This window comes from Myotis myotis, unplaced genomic scaffold (genome assembly GCF_014108235.1).
Source record: "Myotis myotis isolate mMyoMyo1 unplaced genomic scaffold, mMyoMyo1.p scaffold_m19_p_58, whole genome shotgun sequence".
NCBI classification, from domain to species: Eukaryota; Metazoa; Chordata; class Mammalia; order Chiroptera; family Vespertilionidae; genus Myotis; species Myotis myotis.
The window spans coordinates 372406-397970 of NW_023416366.1; the positions used below are offsets into that span (position 1 = coordinate 372406).

General features: G+C 45.4%; 1 protein-coding gene across 5 annotated transcripts in view; it reads right to left on the bottom strand.

Moving 5' to 3' along the window:
* Positions 1 to 20629, bottom strand: part of PSMF1 (proteasome inhibitor subunit 1) — a 43666-nt gene extending 23037 nt beyond the window's left edge. For 2 of the 5 annotated variants that reach the window (XM_036311610.1, XM_036311609.1), the window contains exons 1-4: positions 20346 to 20629; positions 18176 to 18322; positions 12892 to 13044; positions 11250 to 11332 (exon numbers count right to left, since the gene is read on the bottom strand). In XM_036311610.1, the coding sequence (XP_036167503.1) occupies positions 11250 to 11332; positions 12892 to 13044; positions 18176 to 18322; positions 20346 to 20474 (512 nt within the window). In that variant the 5' untranslated portion in view covers positions 20475 to 20629. Of the gene's footprint in view, positions 1 to 11249; positions 11333 to 12891; positions 13045 to 13747; positions 13894 to 18175; positions 18323 to 20345 lie in introns of those variants that run through there. The other 3 variants (XM_036311612.1, XM_036311611.1, XM_036311613.1) reach the window with 2 other exon arrangements.
* Between the last annotated feature and the right edge of the window lie 4936 nt (positions 20630 to 25565).

Genomic DNA, 25565 nt, shown 5'->3' on the forward strand with positions numbered 1-25565 from the left:
CTCTGAGCCTGCAGTTTGAAACATTGTAACAAATATAGAAGCTAAACAAAACCCCAGAAACCTGCTTTCAGTGAGCCGGGATCTCAGAGCTGGAGTTATATATTGTTTCAATTATAGAACCCAAACAAACCAGATACCTGCTTTCAGCAGCAGAGGTCTCAGAGCTGGAGCCAGAGCTAAAGCTGGCCCAGAATAAAAAAAAAAAGAAAAAAAGGAGCAGTTGGGAGCTTCAGCCCTCAGCCCCTCACCCAGACTGGCCAGGCACCCCAGTGGGGACCCCCACCCTGAAGGGTGTGTGACCAGCTGCAAAAAGCCATCATCCCCTCACCCAGGCTGGCCAGGCACCCCAGTGGGGACCCCCACCCTGATCCAGGACACCCTTCAGGGCAAACCAGCCGGCCCCACCCATGCACCAGGCCTCTATCCTATATAGTAAAAGGGTAATATGCCTCCCAGCACCGGGATCAGCGGAGCCGAGAGGCCTCCTGGCACCGGGATCAGCGTGACAGGGGGCAGCGCCCAAACCCCCTGATCGCCCTGCAGCTCTGTGTGTGACAGGGGGCGGGGCCACAACCTCCCTATCCGCCCTGCTCTGTTCGTGACAGGGGAAGGCACCCCAACCTCCTGATCAGCCCTGCTCTGTGCCTGATACAGGGGAGCTCCCCAACCCCCTGATCGCCCTGCGGCTCTGTGTGTGACAGGGTGCGGCGCCCCAACTGCCTCTCCCCCCCCATGGGCCCTGCTCTGTGTGTGACAGGGTAGAGCCATAACCTCCCCATCGGCCCTGCCCTGAGTGTAAGAGTGGCGGTGCCCCAACCCTCTGATCAGCCCTGCTTTGTGGGTGATAGAGGGCGGCGCCCCAACCCCTGCCCCCCCCACCCATGGGCCCTGCTCTGTGTGTGATGGGGTAGAGCCATAACCACCCCATCGGCCCTGCCCTGAGTGTGACAGTGGCGGTGCCCCAACCCCCTGATCGGCCCTGCTCTGTGGGTGATAGAGGGTGGCACCCCAACCCCCTGATCCGCCCTGCTCTGTGTGTGACAGGGGGCGGTGCCCCAACTCCCCTATCGGCCCTACTCTGTGAGTGACGGGGGAGCTCCTCAACCCCCTGATGGGCCCTGCTCTGTGCGTGACAGGGGGGAGCTCCCCAACCCCCTGATCGACCCTGCTCTGTGCGTGACAGGGTAAGGAGCCCCAACCCCCCTGATGGGCCGTGCTCTGTGCGTGACAGGGGGCAGCGCCCCAACCCTCGATTGGCCTTGCTCTGTGCGTGACAGGGGGTGGCGCTGCAACCTCCCCATCGACCGTGCCTTGAGTGTGACAGGGGGCGGTGCCCCAACCCCCCAATCGGCCCTACCCTGAGCGTGATTGAGGGTGGCATCGCAACCTCCCGATCTGCCCTGCTCTGTGCATGACAGAGGGCGGCGCCCCTACTCCCCAATCGGCCCTGCTCTGAGCCTGACCAGGGGCTGCACCTAGGGATTGGGCCTGCCCTCTGCCACCCGGGAGCAGGCCTAAGCCAGCAGGTCGTTATCTCCCGAGGGGTCCCAGACTGCGAGAGGGCACAGGCCAGGCTGAGGGACCCCTCTTCCCCCCAAGTGCACAAATTTTTGTGCACCGGGCCTCTAGTCCTATATAATAAAACCCTAATATGCAAATTGACTGAACATGGGAATGACTGCTCGCTATGATGTGCACTGACCACCAGGGGGCAGATGCTCAATGCAGGATGTGCCCCTTGGTAGTCAGTGCACTCCCACAGGGGGAGCACCACTCAGCCAGAAGCCGGGCTCACGGCTGGTGAGAGCAGCAGTGGTGGCGGGAACCTCTCCTGCCTCTGCTGCAGGCGGGCAGTAAGGAACGAGAGGTCCTGGACTGCGAGAGCCCCAGACTGCGAGGGGAATGTTTGACTGCCAGCTTAGGCCAGATCCCCGGGGGAATCAGGTGTAAGCCAGCAGGCGGACATCCCCTGAGGGGTCCCGGACTGCCATAGGGTGCAGGCTGGGCTGAGAGACACCCCCCCCCCCGCCCCCCATGTACGAGTCTCGTGTACTGGGCCTATAGTTCAATATAAGAGCAAATGGTATTGAAGCAATGATATCCACAGGCAAGAAACCTCACATCTTACACAAAAGTTAACTTAAGCCTTGGCTGGGTGCTCAGTTGGTTGGAGTGTCATCCCGTACACCTGAAGGTTGTATGTTTGAATCCCAGTCAGGGCACATACCCAGGTTGCAAGTTCGATCCCCAGTCAGGGCGCATCCAGGAAACAACTGACTGATATTTCTTTCTCTCACTCTCTCTCTCTCTCCCTCCCTCCCTCCATCCCTCCTTCCTCCCCTCCCTCTCTCCCTCCCTTTCCCCTCTAAAATTCAATAAAAACTTATCCTCATGTGAGAATTAAATTTTTTAAAAATTAATCTATAATAATAAAAGCATAATATGCTAATTAGACCAAACAGCCGAACAACCTTCTAGATGTCCTTCCGGATGAAGCCGCAGTGGCGGGGGCTGAGGCAGAGGTGGTTAGGGGCAATCAGGCAGGCAGAGTGATTAGGAGCCAGTGGTCCTGGATTGCGAAAGGGTGCAGGCTGGGCTGAGGGACAACCCCCTCCCATGCACGAATCTTGTGCACCGGGCCTATAGTTTAAAATAAATCACAAACTTAAATGTAAGACAAAACTAAAATGTTTAGAGAAAATATTTGGGAATCTAGGGCTAGACAAAGAATTCTTACACTTAACACACTAAAAGGAAAAATGATAAAATAGATATTTTCAAAATTCAAAACTTATGTTTTGCAAAAGTCCCTGTAAAGAGAAGGAAAAAACATACTATAGAATAAAGTAATTATAAACCCCTACCTAACAAAGACCTTGCATCTGAAATATATACTTGTATAAGGAACTCTCAAAATTACAACAGTAAAAAAAAAAAAAAAATTAGAAAACGGGCAAAAGACATTTTGCCAAAGAAGATGTACAGATGGTAAATACACACATGAAAAGATGCTCAACATCATTAGTCATTAGGAAAATGCAAGTTAAAACCATAATGAGATATCACTACATATCTACCAGAATAACTAAAATGAAAAATAGTGATAACACCAAATGTTGGTGAAGATACAGAGACCACTCATAGACTGATGATGGAAGTGCAAAATGTTATATGTACTCTGGAAAATTGTTTGGCAATTTCTTAAAAAACTAAACATGCAATTACCATTGTACTCTTGGGCATTTACTGCAGAGAAATAAAAAATCTGTCCACACAAAAGCCTGTACATGAGTGTTCATAGCACCTTTATTTGTAATAGCAAAAAGCTGGAAATAAAACTCAGATATCCTTCAATGAATGATTAAACAAACTGGGTATATCCATACCACAAACACTACTCAACAACACAAAGAAACAAACTATTGGTGCATGCAACAACTCGGATGGATGAGAAGTCAACCCCAAAAGCTTACATACTGTATGATTCCACTTATATATTTTTGAAATGAGATAATTTTACAAATGAAGAATAAGTAATGGTTGCCAGAAGGAAGAGTAACTGTGGCTATAAAAGACATCAGGAGCCCTAGCTGGTTTGGCTCACTGGATGGAGCATCGGCCTGGGGACTGAAAGGTCCCGGTTTGATTCTGGTCAAGGGCATGTACCTTGGTTGCAGGCACATCCCCAGTAGGGGGTGTGTAGGAGGCAGCTCATCGATGTTTCTCTCTCATTGATGTTTCTAACTCTCTATCCCTCTCCCTTCCTCTCTGTAAAAAATCAATAAAATATATATTTTTTAAAAAAGGCATCAGGAGGGATCCTGTGGTGGCTTTGTATCACTGTATCCAAGTCAAATTCTGGTCATAATGTCTAGTATAGTTTGTACAATGTTATCATTAAGGTAAAAAGTATAAAGGACACAAATGGTCTCTCTGTATTAAAAGTTTAATTAAAAACACATTTATTGTATAGCCATAAAATAAATGGAGGTTAGACTAGATCAGTGGTTTCAGGTCTTTAGCAAAGCATAGAAGGGGGAGCCCAGGGAGGGCAAGAGAAAAGCAAGTGGATGGGGCACTTGGCATAGGGGACCTCCATTTCCTGCTCTGCTCCCCTTTCCACCAGAGCACCTCTGCTTTAACCAGTTTAATATCAATCCTGAAGAACACTGTGCTTCAAGGAGTTCATGGTTAGAAAGTGGTAATACCTGCAATGGCCTGAAAGTGCTAAGCGCCTATGCGGTCCATACATCCCTACAAAGAATAGGTTTCTACTTAGAACACAGAACTCTGGGGACTTTACTGCTTCGCTGACCAAGTTGGTTGGGAGGGATAAAGGAATCTAACTCCTCTTTCCAACCAGATGAACAATGTGTGGTGCACTTAAGAAGACCTCTGATATCCCTATGTAAAATGTTCACATGCAGAACTCAGGTCTGATTCAGAAACTACCAAGAGAAGTTCTCACACAATTTCCAAGTCTCAGTAAAACTGCCACTTTGGTAGTAGCAAAAGAGCTTGTCATCCTGTCTAACATAGAAAGGGCATGGCAAAAAACACATAGCAGGTTTATACTCCTTGGCAAACTGCAATTTGCTCACAAAGGGGCACAAATAACTAACTAAAACAGACAAGACAAGCCATAGTGACCTCACAGGGAGGGCCACATGGGGATAGGGGACTAGAAGCAGGCAGCTCAGTGCTACACCCAGTAAGGCAGAGGGAGGGCGGGCCTTATGATTAGGAGGCAGATCCCATACCCTAGCTCTCAAAGCCTCTGTTTCCATGGAGATGATTCCTAGTGATCAGATTTCCCCCCTTTGCTATTTACTAAGAGCTTGGGCCCAGCACTAAGCACTCTGTGCTGACATCTCATTCAATTCATTCTCAGAACAACAGCTGAAATAGTACTATTGTATCCCTCATTTCACAGTAATCAAAAAAACAAAACACCCACACACATAAGACCTAGCAACAAATGTACTTTAAAAAATAAATAAACATTATTACTACTTCTCTCTCAGTATTGCTGAGGCAAGGAAACGTCCTAATGTGCATGAACAGTTTAATACAGGCCTGGATTCTTACCACAAGTTTTGTCAATTTCTCTCCCAGTGGAATTCCAGAATGAAGAAGTCTAGCGAGACCACACTCCAAATGTCCTTCCCTTATATCTTGTTAAGGGGTTTAGTGGGGTCATGGTGTGGGCAGCTCTCCAAAGGCCAGGCCTGGCCTCACTTCACTCCTTGATTCCTTTGTCTACTATAGCGATATTCAACCTTTTTCATCTCATGGCACACAAATTACTAAAAATCTGCAGCACACCAAAAAATATATATATATATATATTTTTTGCTGAACTGACAAAAAAAAAAGGTATAGTTTTGATTCATTTACAAATGGTTATTATGTTGACGGCTGTCATTTTTTTTTAACCCTCACCCAAGGATATGCTTTTATGATTTGAGAGAGGGAGAGGGAGGGAGAGAGAAAGAAACATCAATCGGTTGCCTCCCATGTGTGCCCCAACTGGGTATTGAAATCACAACCTAGGCATGTGCCCTGACCAGGAATCAAACCCGCGACCCTTTGGAGCAGGGAATGATGCTCCAACTAACTGAGCCACACCAGCCAGGATGCTGTTCATTTTTTATTTGACAATCTAAGGGAAAAGAGGTCAGTGTGCCTGACTAAACAGTCAATTATTGCATGTTTTAAAAATTCTTGTGGCACACTGGTTGAAAATTGCTGGTCTACATGCAAAATAGACCCAGGACTTGCTCTCAAGGAGATCACACGCTAACAGGGGAAACCAACTCTAAAAAGTTAATCATAAAATACCCACTTATTACATTTTTAAAAGGTTGTTTCAAAATACCAAATGTGGGGTGGGGCAGGGAGGGCTTCTCCGAGGAGCCGACATTTAAATGGAAACTGAAAGAACAGGAGTTGGCTATGGAGGTAGCTGGGGAGAGCATGCTAGGCAGAGGGAAGAACTCTGAAGAGGGAGGAGAAGCATGGCACCATGGCTAAGACACAGGGGCAAGTGGCACAGGATGAGGCTGGAAGGCGTAGGCACGAGGCTTTAGGCCTCAGCAAGGATTTTGTTCTTTATCCTCCGAGAAATGAAAATTGACTGAAGGGTTTTAGTCTTTTTCCCCCAATTAAAAAATACTTAAAACTGTATCAATATAACATTTTAAGTGTACAGTTCAGTAGTGTTTAAGTACATTCACATTACTGTGCAACCCAACAACAACCATGTTCAGTACTCTTTTCATCTTGCAACACTGAAACTCTACCCATTAAACAGTAGCTCCCTGTTCTGTCCTCTCCCAGCCCCTGGCAATGATTATATTACTTCCTGCGTCTATGAATCTGACTACTCTAGGTACCTGATATAAGTGGAATCATACAATATTGTTTGATTATGATTGGCTTATTCCCTTAGCCTAATGTCCTCAAGGTTCATGCTGAAACCCTCCTTCCTTTTTAAAAATGAATAATATTCCATTGTATGTATATACCACATTTTGTTTACCCATTCACCTGTCCTAGGTACTCATAGGTACTTATGTTGCTTCCACCTTTTGACTACTGTGAATAATGCTTCTCTGAACATGGGTGTACAAATATATCTGTAAGATCCTGCTTTCAACTCTACCAAGTGTATGCCCAGAAGTGGAACTACTGGATCATACAGTAGTTTAATCTTTTTAGGAACCACTTTCTATAGTGACTGCATCATTTTACATTTTCACTAATAGTGTACAAGGGTTCCAATTTCTCCCCATTATCACTAATACTTATTTCCTGATTTAAAAAAAATAGTAGCCATCCTAATGCGTGGAGCATTTCACTGAAGGATTTCAAGCAAGGGTTTTTAACCATGATTTAATCTATGTTTTAAAAATGCTGGTCTGACTGCTATGTGGTAAATCGACGGGAAGGTGGTAAGCAGGAATGGAGGTTGGGCTCTCCTCACATAGTGGTTGTACGGAAGAGGGGAGCATACAAAGAGGGGTAGCCAGAATGATGGAGGTGGGTGGTGTGGAAGTCTGAGCGGTGTACTGAAGATTTAAACTGGTTATTGCTGATTAGATACAACTAAATACAACAGGGTTTCTAGGCAGTTCTGATGACTGCCGATTTATAGTGATGCCAGGCTTCCTCCAAAACCCCAAGAGGTCAATGAAAATGGGGAAAAAGTCCCTAAATGGAATAAAGTGGAAGTAAATGGGACAAACTATATAGTAAACAGATCATTTCATTATATTGGAAAGACAAGCATTAACTTAAGTACCTTTTGAACATAATACTCTTGACTTTATACATCCTCAGTGGGATACCCACAAAGGACAGAAGACCTGGGAAGAAATCATATTTGAAACTTTACTTAGTAGATTTGTTCTTGGTGGGTTCTAATGTAGCAGTTCAGAAACCATTTGTGTATATTTTAGGATCAAACAAATACAAACAAGTAAATATTTTGGTGGTGCTGGGCACCAGAGTTCTCACCACAGAAGGAGAGAGATACAAGGATGGAATAAGAGAATAAGAATTCCATGGACTTAGATAAAAAGTAGAGGTATTAGCTTGAAATTTAAGACAAACAAACTTTAAGGAAAAAGCTGCCTACCTCTATTCTCTGAGAAGACCTGGAAGCAATGACATCCTTAGTCTTAATGAACATACTCAGGGTGAAGATTTTGGTTTTCAAATAATATTCCCTATGAACAGAAATCATGGTTCCTCAGAAAAATGGCTAATTTCAAGGCAGGGGCAAGGAACGTGCAAGATGAGACTAGAACTCTTATCGTGCCAGAAAGTGTGAAAACACTCAAAGAAGGATGAGGACATGTCAAAAGGACAAAGGAAGCAGCTTGAAGAGGTTCCTGCTGTCATCTCTGGAACAACTTGAGCAAAGAATGACAGAAATGGACTATAACTCTGGAAAAAAAAAAAAAAAAGAACCCTTAAGTCTGCACTGATATTTTAAAAGTTAAAAATAAAGGGGACAAGAAGAATAGAAACCTTTTTTTAAAAAATGCTAATAAATGTAGAAAGAATAATAAAAAATAACTATTTTATAATTATCACAATAATAGATTCAGGCAAGAATCTTTGATAGATGCTAAAACCACTGGGTGAAAGACCAGTGGGAAGCAGATTATTTAGTCTGCTAGCATAATCCCACAGATCACTTATTAAACACAAGCAAAAACAAATGCCTCTATTGCAAAGAAAACTGGAAAATAGTATCCTAACCAAGCGATCAACTGAACAAAATCAACTGAGACAGACGTCATGACATGCCTGATGTGAAACACTGAGAACACAGCCTCACCCGTGTACAGTAGGTCCTCGGGTTACATTGGAGATCCATTCCTACAGTCGACAAAACGCGATTTTCGCCACAAGTCGGAACCTACCTACATAAGCACCTACGTCACTCACATGGAGCACATACACACCAGTAATGAAGTCAAACAGTAAAAAAAATTTAAAAGATAACAATTCCTGACCTCTACCTGTGGTAAATAAATAATAAAAAACATAAAGCACCTATGTACATACGTCAAAATGACGAACTTTTTTTTTTAATAAATAAGTGGGAGATGGCGACGTAACCACGAAATGAGGTACGTTGAGTCCAACATAACCCGAGGACTGTCTGTAGTGTCCTTGTGGAAAATGTTCAACCTACATCACACGATGAGGAAACAATCTGATCAATCCAATCCTGAGGAAGAAATCTGAACATTCTACACAACAACTGACCTCAAGTCTTCAAAAATACCAATGCCACACACACAAAAAGTCTAAGAAACTGCCTAGGTTAAAGGTAATTAAAGAGACATGATAATAAATGCAATGTGTGATCTTGTTTGGACAAGAAAAAACCCTCAAACCCAGAACCAAAAGACTAGCTAGCTTAAAGGGACACTGCTGCGCTGAATGCAGAAATCTGACCGTGAGCTGTGCAGTAAATGACACTAATGTATCAATGTTACAGCTCCTGAGTGTGATGACCTGTATTAAGGTTACAGGAGCATGCCCTTTTAAGGAGATAAATGCTGAAATATTTAGGAGTTAAGATCCATAAAGTCTGGAAATAATTCTCAAGATGGTTCAAGAACAAAAAAGCATCTAAAAATTAAGCAAATAGGGCAAAATGTTAAAAACATTTGGTGAATCTAGCTGATGGGTATATGAGTGTTCACTGTAATATTTCTGCAACCATCTTTTCTGTAGGGTTGTAAATTTAAAAATAAGAAATTAAGAGAATGAGAAGACAAGACTAGGAAAAAATATTTGCAAAACACATACTATATGATAAAGGACTGTTATCCAAAATATGTAAAGAATTAAAACCCAACAATAAGAAAACAATTAAAAATGGGCTGAAGACCAGAAGAGCCTCACCAAAGAATATATACATATGGTAAATAAGCATATGAAAAGATGCTTAACATCATATGTTATTAGGTAACTGCACATTAAGACAAATAATGAGATACCATTACACATCTATTAAAATGGCCAAAATCTGAACTGCTAACACCAACAAATGCTGACAAGGATGTGAGACAATAGGAATCCTAATTTATTGCTGCTGGGAATGCAAAATAGTATAGTCACTTTGGAAGAGAGATGGCAGTTTCTTATAAACCTAAACATACTCCAAAGAAAGCCCACTACGTGGGAAAACATATTTGCCAATGTCATATCTGATAAGGGCCTAATCTCCAAAATTTATAGGGAACTCATACAACTTAACAAAAGGAAGATAAACAATCCAATCAAAAAATGGGCAAAGGATCTAAACAGACACCTTTCAAAAGAGGACATTCAGAAAGCCAAGAGACATATGAGAACATGCTCAAAGTCACTAATCATCCGAGAGATGCAAATCAAAACAACAATGAGGTACCATCTCACACCTGTCAGACTGGCTATCATCAACAAATCAACAAATCAACAAACGACAAGTGCTGGAGAGGATGTGGAGAAAAAAGGAACACTTGTGCACTGCTGGTGGGAATGCAGACTGGTGCAGCCACTATGGAAGACAGTATGGAGTTTCCTCAAAAAACTACAAATGGAACTCCCATTTGACCCTGTGATCCCTCTTCTAGGAATATATCCCAAGAAACCAGAAACACCAATCAGAAAGGATATATGCACCCCTATGTTCATAGCAGCACAATTCACCATAGCTAAGATCTGGAAACAGCCTAAGTGCCCATCAGTAGATGAATGGATTAGAAAACTGTGGTACATCTACACAATGGAATACTGTGCTGCTCTAAAAAGGAAGGAACTCTTACCATTTGCAATGGCATGGATGGAACTGGAGAGCATTATGCTAAGTGAAATAAGCCAGTCAATGAAGGAAAAATACCACATGATCTCACTCATTCATGGATAATAAAGACCATTATAAACTTATGAACAATAATAGATACAGAGGCAGAGCTGCTTCAAACAGACTGTCAAACTGCCTCGGGAAGGCCGGGGAGGGTTGGGGGGCAGGAGGGAGGGGGTAAGAGATCAACCGAAGAACTTGTATGCATGCATATAAGCATAACCAATGGACATAAGACACTGGGGGGTAGGGGAGGCCAGGGGATTGTCAAGGGCGGGGGGGGGGGGAAAAAAGGACACATATGTAATACCCTTTGTAATACTTTAAGTAATAAAATAATAAAAAAAATAAAAAAAATAAAAATAAACCTAAACATACTCCAACACCACCAAGGGTGAACTCTGGAAGTAAACTATGGAACTTGGGTGATAATGTGCATCAGTACAGGTTCATCCATTTAAAAAAATGCACCATCTAGTGAGGAATGCAGATAGTGAAGGAGGCTGTGCGTGTTGCGGGGTGGGGGGGTGGAGGGTGTGGGTGAGGGGGGAGGAGGGGACAGGAAGTACATGGGAAGTCTGAAATGCTCTAAAAATAGTCTATTAAATAAATAAGTTGGGCCCTGGACGGTGTCCTCAGTAGTTAGAGTGTCTTCCCATGCACTGAACGGTCATAGGTTCTATTCCCTACCTGGTTAGGCAAATATCCAGGTTGTGGGTTCGATCCCCGGTTGGGACACATGCATGAGGCAAACAATTGGTGCTTCTCTCTCACATCAATGTCTCTCTCTCTCTCTCTCTCTCTCTCTCTCTCTCTCTCTCTCTCTCTCTCTCTTCCTCCCCTTCTCCACCCCCTAGGAAAAGCTATCACTTAGAAGTACCTGTGGAAGTCAAGCAGGTTTTCTGAATCGATATAATCATCCAAGTTGAGGGTCAAATCTGACACTTGCTGTGAGCCATATTCCTAGAAAAAAAAAAGAGAGATGGACTATTTCTGGGCGAAAGAAACATGTATGTGCACAAAGAGACATAGATAAGGACTGTTTATAATACAAGAAATACCCTTCTAATGATTGGGGACTTCTCTGATTTAGGAATATCATTTTTTTGAGGCAGAGCCCAGAAAACCTACTTCCTAGGCTCTTTTGCAGCCTGGGCACAGGCATATAACTGAGGAGCCAAAAAGATGCACAACTTCGACATGGAGGTGGGCAACATGGGGAAGCAGGCTGAGCAAGAGACAGACATCTTACTAAGGAGGGGCTCCAGCATCAGTGGCTCAGGAGAAGCAGCACCAGGCCAGGCAGTGCTGGCCAGTCCCTACCACCCTTGTGGTGGCCACAGCAGTGGTTTCAGTGGCATGGTTTGGGGCACTATCCTGGAGCCCAGATGTGAACCTGTTTTCTAGCCCTTCCAATAATTAAAGGAAACTATCCCAATTCTTCCACAAACCCAATCTGTAAACTAACCTGAAGGGATTTTGTTGTTTGAAACTAAGAACCTTGTCTGATACAAGATCTAAGTGTTCATCAAAAGGATAAATAAATTATGGTATTATGGAATATGGCATAATAAATTAATGAATAATTATAGCTACTAGTATATGCATTCCTATGTAAAGATCTCCAAAATATACTTTTCCATGAACACACACAATCAGAACAAAAAGAAAATCACTGCCTTCATGGTGCTCACTGTCCAGTGATAGAATACAAACATTAACCCAAAGCATGAATAAGTACATAAGTACACATTGTGGTACCAGGCAGGAAAATGAAAGGATCAAGTAGAGAAGTACACTTTAGATTTTTCTGGCAGGTGAGAGTAGGTAGTTAGGACTGAGCTTTCTGAGGAAGTGAACTAAGAGAGGGCGTAGGCCTGGCTAAAGAAAGGGTGAAGAGTGTGTATGCCTGTGAGGCCCTCACAGGGGGAAGAGCTTCCCAGCACAGGAACCAAGAGATGTAAAGGCTTCAAGGCAGCAAGAAGAGAAGCTTAGATAAAGAACTAAAATATCCCCCAGGGCAGGGATCCTCAAACTACGGCTGGCGGGCCATATGCAAATACAAATATTGTATTTGTTCCCGTTTTGTTTTTTTACTTCAAAATAAGATATGTGCAGTGTGCATAGGAATTTGTTCATAGTTTTTTTTTAAACTATAGTCCAGCCCTCCAATGGTCTGAGGGACAGTGAACTGGCCCCTGTTTAAAAAGTTTGAGGACCCCTGCCCCAGGGGCTATGGTTTTTCCTCCCAGATTGTCACCGAATGGACTTATCTTAATTTACTTAACCATTCCCCTGTGATGGAAAGCCCTCCTCACCACCACCCCCACCCTCGCCAATACCAGTGGTGAAAATCTTTGAGCACAAAGCTTTCTATCTTTAGGGTTCTTGCCTCAGGATAAAGATCCAGAAGTAGGAAATGGGTAAAGGCTTCACAAATATTTAGGGTTCTTCATCCATACAGTTAAATGGGTTTCACATCTACTCTCATCACCAGATCCCTCCTTGTCTCAGACACTCACCAGCACATTGATGATCATGCTCTTCTCCACAGTGACAGCCTTCATAAGGAGCTTTCTGGACCCCTCCTTCGACTCATACCGGAGGACGTACAGGTCTTTATTGTTGTTCCATCCGACAGGCAGCAGTTCTGATTTCTTATCACTGGGAACTGGCTGAGAAGACACCAGGGTTGAGAGGAGGAAGGTTACAACCTCAGAATACAGCTATGAAGGATTTATAATCTAATCACATTGCTTGCTTCACAGATGAGGGCATAGGGTCAGGAGCTCTGGGACTCAGGTCTCTGGACTCACGCTCCTGCTCCTCTCTCGTCTCTGACTGCCTTTGTCACACAGCACTGGAACCTGTCAAGAATCTGCCTTGCTTCAATAATCTCCTCGCCATCCCTCTGCCAAGAATAAGGCCAATCATTTCAAGGAAATCTGTGAAATTCTAAGGTAGTGTTTTTAAAAGTCTGGAACGTGGGCCATCTACAATAGGATCACTAAAGTGTTGACTAAAATACAGATTCTAATGTACCCCCCTCCAGATTACTGTAGTGGCTTAACAAAAATTATGAACAATTTCATACACGTACAAAATATAGCATATGTACAAGATAAAAAAGAACTATAAAATGGACACCTATGTATCTGCCACCAGCTTAAGAGATAGAATATCACCAATACTGCTAATGCCTTGAGTGGTGTACCCCCAATGAAGCTCTCCTCCTCCCCCTCACGGGTTATTACTACTCTGTATTTCTAAAAACTTCTTTACTTTTCCTTATAGTTGTATTACTATGCACACAACCCTAAAAATAAAATTTTCAAATGTTTTTGAATTTTATATAGATTGTATCAATTTATCACTTGCCTTTTTCATTCAATGGTTTTTTGAGATTCATCCATGTCAATGCATTTCACTATAGTTGATTCACTATACAGCATTCCATTGCTCTACAGTTCACAGCTATATAGCATACCATTGTATGAATATCATACAAGTTACACTTTCACTTGTTGGTAGGTATTTGGAGTGTGTACAGTTTATCTGTTTAGCTATTATAAAGACTGCTATAAACATTCCTGTACACATCTCCTACTACACATGTGGATAAATTTCCATACAGTATGTCTGGGGGAAGGACTTTTAATTTATAAGATAAAGTGTAATTGTATCCCAAAGAGATACTGATTTATAATCCCATCAGCATAAGAGTTCCTGTTGCTCCGTGTGGTCAGCAACGTTGCTATTGTCCAATTTAAATATTTTTGCCAACCTGGTGGGTGAAAAATGCATCACTGAGAGTTGTGATGTCTTTCTTCTTTTTTTTCTTTTTAGCAACCCCAGGACTTTCCTTTTATACACTAGAGTTTGAAAAACAGTTCTCAAACTATTTCTGTAGTAAGAACTAATATAGTGACTTCCAGGTGGGGAAAGATTTCTTAAACAAAACTGACAAAAGAAAAAAAGTGCTGCCTTTGAGACTATTCATAATTTAAAGCTTCTCTTCAACAACAGACACTACAAATAGGCAGCCACAGGTTAGGATGAGGTATCTGCCATGGCTACAAATGAAAAGAATTAATAAAGGGAATGCTTGGAAATGAATAAAAGTTGTGAACCCACTTGAAAAACTAGCAAAAGATATGAATAAGCAAAAGATAAGAGCAGCTAACAGTGTATAAATGATTGTTTAATAGCACTTAGAGAAGCACTGGTTAAAATAATGAGATACCAGGTTACACTTCAGATTGGTTATTATCCATATTTCTACTTTTTGTCAGGTGTTTGTGTGGGTGTGGGAAGAATAGGACCCCCCAGACACTGCTTTCTGGTAGCCATTTTTACAACCACTTTGGAGGGCAATCTGGTAGTATTCAGTGCAATGAGGCGAGCTGACACGCCATGACCTCCACTCCTGGAAGAAAACCTGTGCACAGAGGCACAGAGGACATGACAAATAATTTTCATCACCAAAGTGGAGGGGAAATAAGACATCTCCTCATAGAGGAGCATGATATAGCAGTGAGAAGGAACAAACTAGATCTAAAAATCTATACTAATAATCTATACTCGTGGTCGGCAAACTGCGGCTCGTGAGCCACATGCGGCTCTTTGGCCCCTTGAGTGTGGCTCTTCCTAAGCCTTAGGAGTGCCCTAATTAGGTTAATAACAATGTACCTACCTATATACTTTAAGTTTAAAAAATTTGGCTCTCAAAAGAAATTTCAATCGTCGTACTGTTGATATTTGGCTCTGTTGACTAATGAGTTTGCTGACCACTGATCTATACTAATAAAAGGGTAATATGCAAATTGTTAGGATGCCCTCATGCAACAACCGAACAGCAGACTGTGTGGGGCAACTAGGCCAGCATGGGGGGCAGTGAGGGGTGACCAAATGACCGAAGAGCAGGCTGTGTGGGGCGACCAGGCCGGCAGAGGTGGGCAGTGAGGGGCGACCAGGTTGGCAATGGGGGACAGTTGGGGGTGACCAGGCAGGCGGGGGGGGGGGGGCAGTGAGGGGTGACCAGGCTGGTAGCGGGGGTCAGTTGGGGCAATCAGGCCAGTGGGGGGGCGGGGGGGGGCAGTTAGGGGCGACCAGGCTGGAAGGGAGACAGAGAGGGGCGACCAGGCTGGAAGGGAGACAGAGAGGGGCGACCAGGCTGGCAGTGGGGGCAGTTAGGGGCAATCAGGACAGCAGGCAGAGGTGGTTAGGGGTGATCAGGCCAGCAAGGGGGGCAGTTTGTGGCGATTAGGCAGGCAGGCAGGCAGAGGCTGTTAGGGGCAAACAGGCAGGCAGGGAGGTGAGTGGTTAGGAGCCAGCGGTCCCGAATTGTGAGAGGGATGTCTGACTGCCAGTTTAGGCCTGATCCCTGGGATTGGGCCTAAACTGGCAGTCGGACATCCCCTGAGGGGTCCCAGATTGGAGAGGCCCCCCACCCCATGCACTAATTTCATGCACCAGGCCTCCAGAGTGTGTGTGTGTGTGTGTGTGTGTGTGTATGACAAAAAAGGTTAAGAAAAAATGAGATTTATAGCTGGGTGACATTTATGCACACATTTTAAAAATGCACATAAAATATTTTTTTTCATGGATGCATATTTATACAGCTGAATATGGAGAAAGTGGACTGGGAAGATCTGTATTCATGAGAATATAGTATGAGAGAGTGGAACCAAAGATGAAGAACAAGGGCAAAAGACAAAGGTCCAGCAACCCCAAGGACAGCAGGAAGCCAAGAGTGGAGAATTGGGGGCCTCTCTGATCACCCCTGATATTCAGGAACCCAATGGGGGGAGAAGTTCCAAATAAAGGTCAAGATGTTGCAACTGGCATGGTTTAAAACCTGGATGGCTGACAAGGAAACTCACAGGCTTGAAGCAGAGAAATGAGAGTAAAGGAAACCAAAAGTGAAACTAATCAAATCACTCTGCTAAGTGAGTAAGAGAAACTCTCCCTTCATCCCAACTGCTAAGTTTCCTGTAACATGGTTAGCATTGTGGATTTACGGTTTATTTTGGAAGCCAAGAATTTGATAAAAATCTGTCTTTGTTCTGTTAAGGGCCTCTGAATATATGTCCTCCATCTATAGCAGTGATGGCGAACCTATGACACGCGTGTCAGAGGTGACATGCGAACTCATTTTTTGGTTGATTTTTCTTTGTTAAATGGCATTTAAATATATAAAATAAATATCAAAAATATAAGTCTTTGTTTTACTATGGTTGCAAATATTAAAAAATTTCTATATGTGACACGGCACCAGAGTTAAGTTAGGGTTTTTCAAAATGCTGACACGCCGAGCTCAAAAGGTTCGCCATCACTGATCTATAGCAACCCATCAGAATTTTTTCTTAGAATATAGGTAACTCAGTCTGTTCACTATCCCATAACCTCTGGCTTCCAGAATAAGAGAATCCTGGGGCCAAGTGAGGTGATGCCTCTCACTGCAGTGGAACCGATGTTCCTCAGCTCAAGGGCTGCCTTGATATGGGGAAAACAGGTGGGACAGAGAGGGACTGGCCCCAGTGATATCAGTCCAAATATAGAGGGCATTCACTGCCCTCTAGGCCCTGACAGCAAATATCAGGTCTCCCAGAAAGCTACAACTGGAAAGTAGCCAAAGTGCAATTGTGTAGTTTACTTCCCTTGGAGGAAAATCTAAGAAAGGGCTGACAGGGCCTGAGAATTGCCCAAAGTCACGGTAAGTCAGGGACAGAGCTGGATTTGGTAGTCAGAGCTTCTGGTTGCCCTGGCTATGGCTGGAGAAGATTTTTCCCAGCCAGAACCACCAGGTTGACTTCAAGAAAGGAAATGCAGTTGTCCCCTTAGGCAAACTGCTGGGGCTGGATGCCTTCTTTAATGGTCTTGAGTTCATCCCAGTGCCTCTGGGCTAAAATGTGCCCAAAGAAACTCAAATTGATCATTCTGGGCATTTTCTCTCTTTCACCATACTACAACACAAAACAATATTTCTAACTAAATCTATGACCATCTCTGTCCCTTGCCACCTAAGCCACTTGACACAGCTGTAAAACTCTTATGAGGCATGGCACTGACTTCAGGAAAGAAATACAAATTCAAATATTGGCTTTTTATTAAAGCCAGTGAATGCATTGTTCTCCTAATCAAGTATTATGTACACAATTCCCCAGTACCAAAGGAGACAAAACCAAATAGAGGAGACAATTTAGCTTCTTATTTAATTGCCAATATATTATATAATCAAGCACATACACACTTTTGGGACCTTCCTCTCTCTTTTATCACCCAAGAAGGGTGGGGAGCAGAAGGTGGCTAGATAGGCAACACACACACATCCTCTGAGTTTGGCAGACACTACTGGTCTCTGCCGAGTCTTCCGGTCCCAGGCCAGAAAATTAAACTCCTCTTAAATAAATTACTAGGAAAGATGCCTCAACTCTGAAGAAGTAGACTCAGCAGAAGTGAGAGGAGGACACATGCAACCTGAGCTCCAATGACAGTTAAAAAAGAGAGGCCAAGAACAGCAGAAATATACTCAAACGTGCAATACAAACACCCATCCCCTCCAAGAGCATGCACACTTTAGCACTGGGTAGTCATGTGAACAGTGGGCAGTGCCTTCCGAAACCCTCATTCCCACTCCCCCTGGCCTCCCCTATGATGTGTGGAGCTGAAACATTTTCTGTATGAACTCAGCACATAGCACTATGAATAGAGTGGAACTAGATGGACCTTCGGGAATTAAGGATCTTTTATTTACTTTCTAAAACCAGTATTAAAATGAGATCATATTCTTTCTGATCATTTCACCTGAAAATTTTGGGGTCCCGAGTATATGGCAAAGGGGATGATGCTGGCTGGAAGGAGGCAATAAGCTAAGCTGTCGAAGTGAATCAGAGTTGCTGACAGGATGCGAGAGGGACGAGTGGTAGAAGCAGATCTGCAGTGTTGACATGTCTTTTTAGCGTGGGGAGAAGAAAAGGGAGTCACACAGGCCCTCTGTAACAAAAACCTGCTCCTGGGGAGAGAGGTTCTGACAGTGCGTTAGAGGAGCAGTAGCTAGCCGGCAGGAGATAAGGAGAGGGGCAGAGAGTGGGGCAGGCATGTTAGATCTGAAAGACAAGCAAAGAGGTGGGGGGAGCTCCAAGGTCATGACCAAGTCTAACTCCCCTCTCCCATCCCACTGTTCCCTGTGCTATCCCACACATCAGCTTTCTGGGAGAAGTTCCCAGGAAAGACTGAAATGAAATGATTAGGGCAAGTGAAAGTGTTAAAGATGAGAAAGCTGGAGTGGGGCAGGTGAGGAGATGCTGGGGAGACTATACACTGAAAGGGGAAACGGGACTCTTGCGAGTGGGGACTGTCTCTACCTTGTCCCAAGGTCTGAAGTGCAGGGTAAACAGGCCACAAAGGCATTTGGGAGGGAGAAATGGCTCTTGCTCTGTGTGTGTGTGTGTGTGTGTGTGTGTGTGTGTGTGAGAGAGAGAGAGAGAGAGAGAGAGAGAGAGAGAGAGAGAGAGAGAGAGAGATTGGCCCTTCTTTTCCGTCTAGAGAGAGAGAGAGAGAGAGAGAGAGAGAGATTGGCCCTTCTTTTCCGTCTTATCACCAGTCCTAGAGTCCGCATGAGGGATGAAGTATGTGTGAACCTAGAGGTGGGAATAAAGGAAGCTAAGTGTGTATTGGGGGGCCCGTGAGAAACTTGAGATCTGGTGGTAGAGTGGGGGTCGGGGGGTCGGGGGGAGAGGCCCAGAAACCCATGACAGTTCTTGTGCTTCTGCTCCCTGTCCTGGGAGTAAAGTGTGAGAGAAGGTGGTGGTCCTGGCCACTAGTTCTAAGAGACAGCGGATGGGGCAGCCAGGGATGTGGGGAAGGACCTGGCCCCACGTGCTCAGGGCGGATAAACCATCTTCGAGGAAGGATTCCCGAAGCTCTGGGCAGAGAGGAAAGGTTCAAGACTCTGGATGTACATCTGAGAAATAAAAAGGATTAGCGAGCTCGAGAACTGAAGCAGTGAGAAGTGAGAGCAGGGTCAAACATCTCACTGTTGGATGCAAGAGGGGAGGGGCCCTGCTCCCAGAGCTGGTGTAGGTTCTGCCCGGGAGAGGAGCGGAACCCGGAGCGGTCTTGGAGTTCTGAGTGTGTGTACCTGGGAAGCCCGGCAGGGAAGGTGTTCTCTCTGGTAGAGCAGAAGGAAAATAAAGGGGCAGGAGGGGGCCGGGCCCAGGTCTCACAGGAAGCTGATGTGCAGGATGAGAGGCACAGGGGAGGGGCAGGCGACACGAGTTAACCACGAGGGGCTCTGTGGGGATCACGGCCCCGGAGGCAGAGGGGAGGGTGGGAGAGCAGGAGGGGCTGGTCCTGTAGGGACAGCTGTGGGGAGGAAACCTTCCCTGGCCCGCACGCGCGTGTGTACGTGTGTGAGGTGCTGGTTTTCCAGAGCCTGAGCTGGGGACGACAGCAGCGAGTGGTCTGCAAAGGATGGAGGGTGTGAGCTCTCTGGGCCCAGGCTGAGGCGTGAAGAAAGGGCCCTTGACAAGGGCTGCGTAGGTCCACGCTCACCCCGACACCCATGCTTGGATCCCGCTATCCGGTGGGGACCCCGGTACAGTATGAGGGCAGCCTCCCCGCCCCGACTGTGTGGGAAGGAACTTAGCGGACACTCCAGGTGGGTGAGGCGTGCGCAGGGGGGCTACCCCCGTCTCGGTGCCAGGCCCACACAGTCCTGGCCTCGGAGACTGGCAGGCTGTGCTGAAAGCAAGTTTCTGACCGTGGGTTTTCCACACACTGTGTTGTGAGGTGCTCTGAGCTGAGCTGGGGCAGCAGAGCCCCTCCCCAGCCGCAGTCTGTACCAATGGTGCCGTGAAACCGAGACCTGGGAGAGGGGAAGGTCAGAGCCCTGCACCAGGCCTTCGGTCCTATGGGTTTGGGCCGAGAGCACCTTCGCCCCTCCGCCCTAGCTCCGAGCCGCTCCGTGGCGTACCTGCTCGCCGGCACCCACGCTGTAGTAGCCGCGCGTCACCAACTCCCAGTGCAGGAAGCAGACCAGCGCGTCCTGCGCACAGGTGATCGCCGGCGCCGCCGACGCGAACAGAACCTCCAAGCCCGCCATGCGTGCCCCCGGCTTCTGCGGGCAGAGGAAGGGAGTGAGGAAGTGCGGTGAGCCGATCGGCCCTCCGGGAACTGATGACTCCGCACCGATAATCCACTCGCTCCGGCTGCTTCCACCCACAGCCAAAATGGAGACGCCCTCGGGTAAGGGGGCGCGGCTGCCGGAAGTAGCTCTAAAGCGCGGCGCAGCTGCGCGAGCGCGTCCGGGCTGGAAACATGAGCGCAACACATAAAGGTTCCTCCAGGCAGTGCGCGGGCGGGGCGGGCGGGGTCCCCAGCTGGAATCCCGACCTTCCCAGGTTGCTAGCAGGACCGCTGCAGGTAGGGTGTTGCGTCCTGGAGGAGAGGCTCCCTTATTCTAAGCCACAGACTTCCCATCCTCAGAATGGGGTAGGCGCATACTAATGGGGGGAGATGTTATGAAATATGCCAAAAATAGACTATTAATAGTAATGGCCTCTTAGTCATTTCTTGCTACGTGCCACATTATTCGAAATGCTTCACTACTTGTATTTATTTATTTAATCCTCATGACCCATATAAGGTTGGTATTATAGCCCATTTTACAGATGGGTAAACAAAAATGCAAAGGGTTAAATTTGACCAAGATAACACAGCCATACAGTGAGTATGGCAGAGATGGAATTAGGACTTAGCTGACTGGCTCCTAGAATAGCATTTTTATTATTTTTAATCCTCACCTGAGGATATTTTTTCCCATTGATTTTTAAAGAGAATGGAGGGTAGGGAAGAGGGAGAGAGAGAAAAACATCAACGTGAAAGAGACACATGTTTTGGTTGCCTACCCTATGTGCCCGGACCAGAGCAGGGTATCAAACCTGCAACTGAGGTATGTGCCCTTGCCCGGGAATCGAGCCCACAACCCTTCCATCAATGGGCTGAGGCAACCACTGAGCAATCGCCTGGGCTAGGATAGCATTTATTAAATGTTTATTGTGTACTAGATGCTGTGCCAAAACCTTTACATCACCCTAACAACAATTCTGAGGTATGTTCCATTATCACCTCCATTTTTCAGATGATAAAACCAGCTCAGAGAATCAAGGCCACTTCCCCCAAGAAAACAGCTGCCTGCCGCAGAGCTGAAGTTCCTGATCTACTACTAAATTTCTATAGTTTATTTGCCTGTCTCCTTCATGATTTTTACCACCTATTATTTCTTCAACAGGTTTCTTGAAATCTAGTTTCCCATCCCAGTCAGCAATTGGCTGCAAGTCATTGTCATCTCTCATGTTGATGCCTATGCTACCCTCTGAACTGCCCTCTCCTGAACGCCTCTCCTACGTTCTGCAACTATAGATTATGTTAGAACATACACTAGCTCACATCCCACCTCTGCCCAAAACTCCCAGGGCTCCCATCACACTCAAAGGAAAAGTAAAGTCCTCCCAGGAACCTGCATGTGGTCTGCACCCCCATCCCTCCCTCAACACTTAACTCTCTCTGACATTAGCTACTCTAACTCTCCCCTCATCACCTGCATTCTTGGTTGCAATAATCTTTTTTTTTTTAAAACCAAAAAATATTTATTTACAAAAACGGGCAGTGGAGCAGATTTGGCCAACCTGCGATTTAGATGGAAGTATTTATCCAATAATAACAAAGGGACTACTAATACGTTTAAGGCCAATTTACCTTTTACCAAGGAACCAATATCTAATATAGTGTTCTTGGGGTCAATTATACATTTTAAAGATAAAGATATGTAATATTGATCTTTATGAACATAGAATAACCTCTACTAAGGATTTAAAAATTTATTACAAAAATCCAGGGCACAAAATTTCATTTTGAAATGTTGCATTGGTTGCAATAATCTTGACTCCCATCTTCTCTCACACCCACATTTGCTTCAACAGCAAAGCTAGTCGACTTCTTGACTGCCTCCACCTTGATCTGATACTCTAGCGTGTCATACTTGGACTATTGCAGTAGCCTCCTGCCCAGTCTCTCTCTTTCACATGTTCTATTCTCCTGGCCTTTCTCTGCATGTACTGCTGTCATTGCCTGGAGTGCTCTCTCTCCAAACATCTGCATAGTTCATTCCTTCCTTTAAGGTGACTCCTTCCCTCATCTCCTACTAGCCTCAGCAGAGAGCTTCCCTGACACCCATCCAAAACAACCTCCTTCATGCAACCACTTTTTTTTTCTTTCCTGAAAAGTATTAATCATAACCTGATATTATATTAGGTATTTGTTTGCTTGTTTATTTAATGACCGTGTTCCCACTAGACTGTGAAAAGGAGCAGAGACCATGTTTGTCTTGGATACAGGTATGCCTGAGTACCTTCCCAGTTCAATATATACTTATTGAATGAATGTATGGATGAATGCATGCATGCACGTGTGAATGAATGAATGATGAGTGAATGAATGAATGGATGAATGAATGATTGGGCTAGTCTCACTCACCCTTTTTGCAGTCCACCACTCACTTTGTTAGCTGGCCTTGTATCTCTCAAAATTTTGTGTTCTTGAGGTAACCTTTGGATGCCCAGATTCTTACACCTCATCTGTGGAGATTCTAGATGAGCAGGTCTAAGATGGAATGCAGGTATGTTGACCACACTCTGGGTGATGCTACAGCTGGGGACTGTGGAACTCCTGAGATGTATTGCAGGTGGCATAGGCTATTTGCTCTTTCCACCAAGATTCTCTGCATTTTCAGGCATCCCTGATTTTACTTGCTGTGTCTCTTCTGCTCCCAATCTCTTTCACCAGTTATGGAAAATTCCACCAATTCATTCATTTAATCATTAACTAAACCTCCATAGGCTGGGTTGCCCTGGATGGTGATGCAGGCTATGTACTGCACAAAGGTGCCCACCCCAGTGGCAGCCCTATCCCTAAGTGCCTACTGTGATCCAGGCCCAGATGAACAAGCCATAGTTCCTGCCACTATGGAGCTCACTGTCTAGTGGTAAAGAAAAGGATCCCCAGTGTGAAAACCATGATGGCAGAGGGACACTTGGTGGTCTGTGCAAGCCCAGAAGAGGCAGCTAATTCAGGGCAGGGGTCATGGAGGGCTTCTTAAAGAAAGAGATGCCCAACTGCACTGAACTGTAGTGGAAGATAGGGAGCTGAAGGTGTACCAGAAATAGGGAGCAGCATATGCAAAGGCTTGGACGTGTGAAATGCAGCCAGTACTCTGTGATTAGAGGGTCAATGCTGCCTCCTGAATGAGGCCTCCCTTCATCTCCTCTGCCCAAAATTAATTACGCTCTTCTTAGTGCCATTGGCCAGTGGGGGTGCCAAAGGGCGGGCACGGGACAGAGAGAGCTAGCAGACTCAGTGGGGAGGAGAATTTTATCATTCCAGATGATAAAATGCCTGGTTCATGGTGATAATAAAAAGTAGACGGGCTGTTGATCAGTTTTATTATTGCTTTAAGGTTTTTTTTTTTTAAATAGACAGTGTGTCCTTGCCTGCACTTGGGCAGACAGCGCCCCATCCCCCTTGGTTTGTCCACTGCTTTGGGTACAATTGGTTATAACTTGAATCCCACAGAAATTTGGTTCCCTGTTATACATCATCACCCCTGTTAGCTTGTGTTCCCTCAGAAGCCAATGTGAGGCAAGGATTTGAATGGTTTATTTGGGACCTGATTCCAGGAAATAGCAGTAAGGGAGGAAGGGAGTGAGACAGGGAAGGGAAGGAAGCCTTAGGTGTTATGTGATCAAGCCAAGGTTTCACCTCTTTGCATCTGGACATGAGTTGTCCCAATTGAGAGCAAAGGAACGGGGGGGGGGGGGGTGTTTCTTGTTCAAGATGCAGCCTGCAGCAGGTTGAGTGAGGGCTGCTTCTGGGGGCGTGAAAAGCCCTCAGGCAGAGAATTGCAGAGTTTAGAGAAAGCAGCCTTTGGTGCTTAGTGGTGAGTGCTGAGGAGTGAGTGGGGCACCATGGCATTTGCTTCCCCCTTCTCTCCCACCCCCCACCCCCAGCCCATTAAGGGTGAGCCATGTCTTTGAAAATTTCTGGCCCAGCAGCCACCATGGAGTAGGCACTAACATTTGTATACTGAAAGAATAAGGTAAGCTCTGACTATTGCACTAGGCTGTGAGTCCCCTGAGGGCCAGGACTGTGTTCTGTCCACCCTGGACCTCAGGGTCTCCATGGTTCTCCCTGGATGGGAACAAATAGGAGGGTCCCGTGGGGCTGGAGCTTGTCCATGTCTGCCCCTGGTCCATCCATCCAGCACTTTCTGTGGACTTACCTTTATTACCAGGAGTCTCAGTTGTTCCTGTGAGGCCTGTGTGCAGCTGAGAAGTTAAACAGGTGGAAGGTGCCTTGTTAGCTGGGCACCCGCTGCCTGGGCGGTGCAGAGCCCATGGGCCCAGGATGATGGAAGAACATGGCAGGTGGCTGCAGCCACCAGTTCCTGGTTGCCAAGTAACAGCAATGTGAGTATTCCAAGTTATCTGGAAACTGTCTCCCTGGAAACTGTAGAGGTGAGCTAAGGGGCAGGTCCCATGTGGACCCGGAGGTAGTATCATTCACCGCTGGAATCCTTCTTCTGTTCCTTTTGCCTAGCATAAGCCCAACCACCTCACCTCCTCAAGGAGGCTCTCCATGATTAGTACTGCTCAGTACTAACTGAAACCCAAGACCTCCCATTCCCCTTTTCAGTGGGGTGCACAGCATATTTGACATCTGGAAGAGAGAACTCTATTTTAAAATAATACAACTAATATCACTCTATTAGGTTTTTTTTTGAAAGATTTTTTTGTGGTAAAATACACATAATATAAAATTTAACTGTCTTAACTATTACAAGGGTATAGTTCAGTAGTATTAAGTACATTCACATTGTTGTGCACTCACTTTCACCAGTATTTTCAGAACTCTTTTCATTTTGCAAAACTGAATCTCTGTGCCCATTAAACAACAACTCTCCATTCCTCCCTCCTCCCCATCCCTGGCAACTACCATTCTACTTCTGTCTCTAAGGATTTGACGATTCTAGGTACCGCATATAAGTGGAATCACACTGGATTCGTCTTTTTGTGACTGGCTTATATCACTTAAAATAATGCCTTCAAGGTTCATCTATGTTGTAGCATGTGCCAGAATT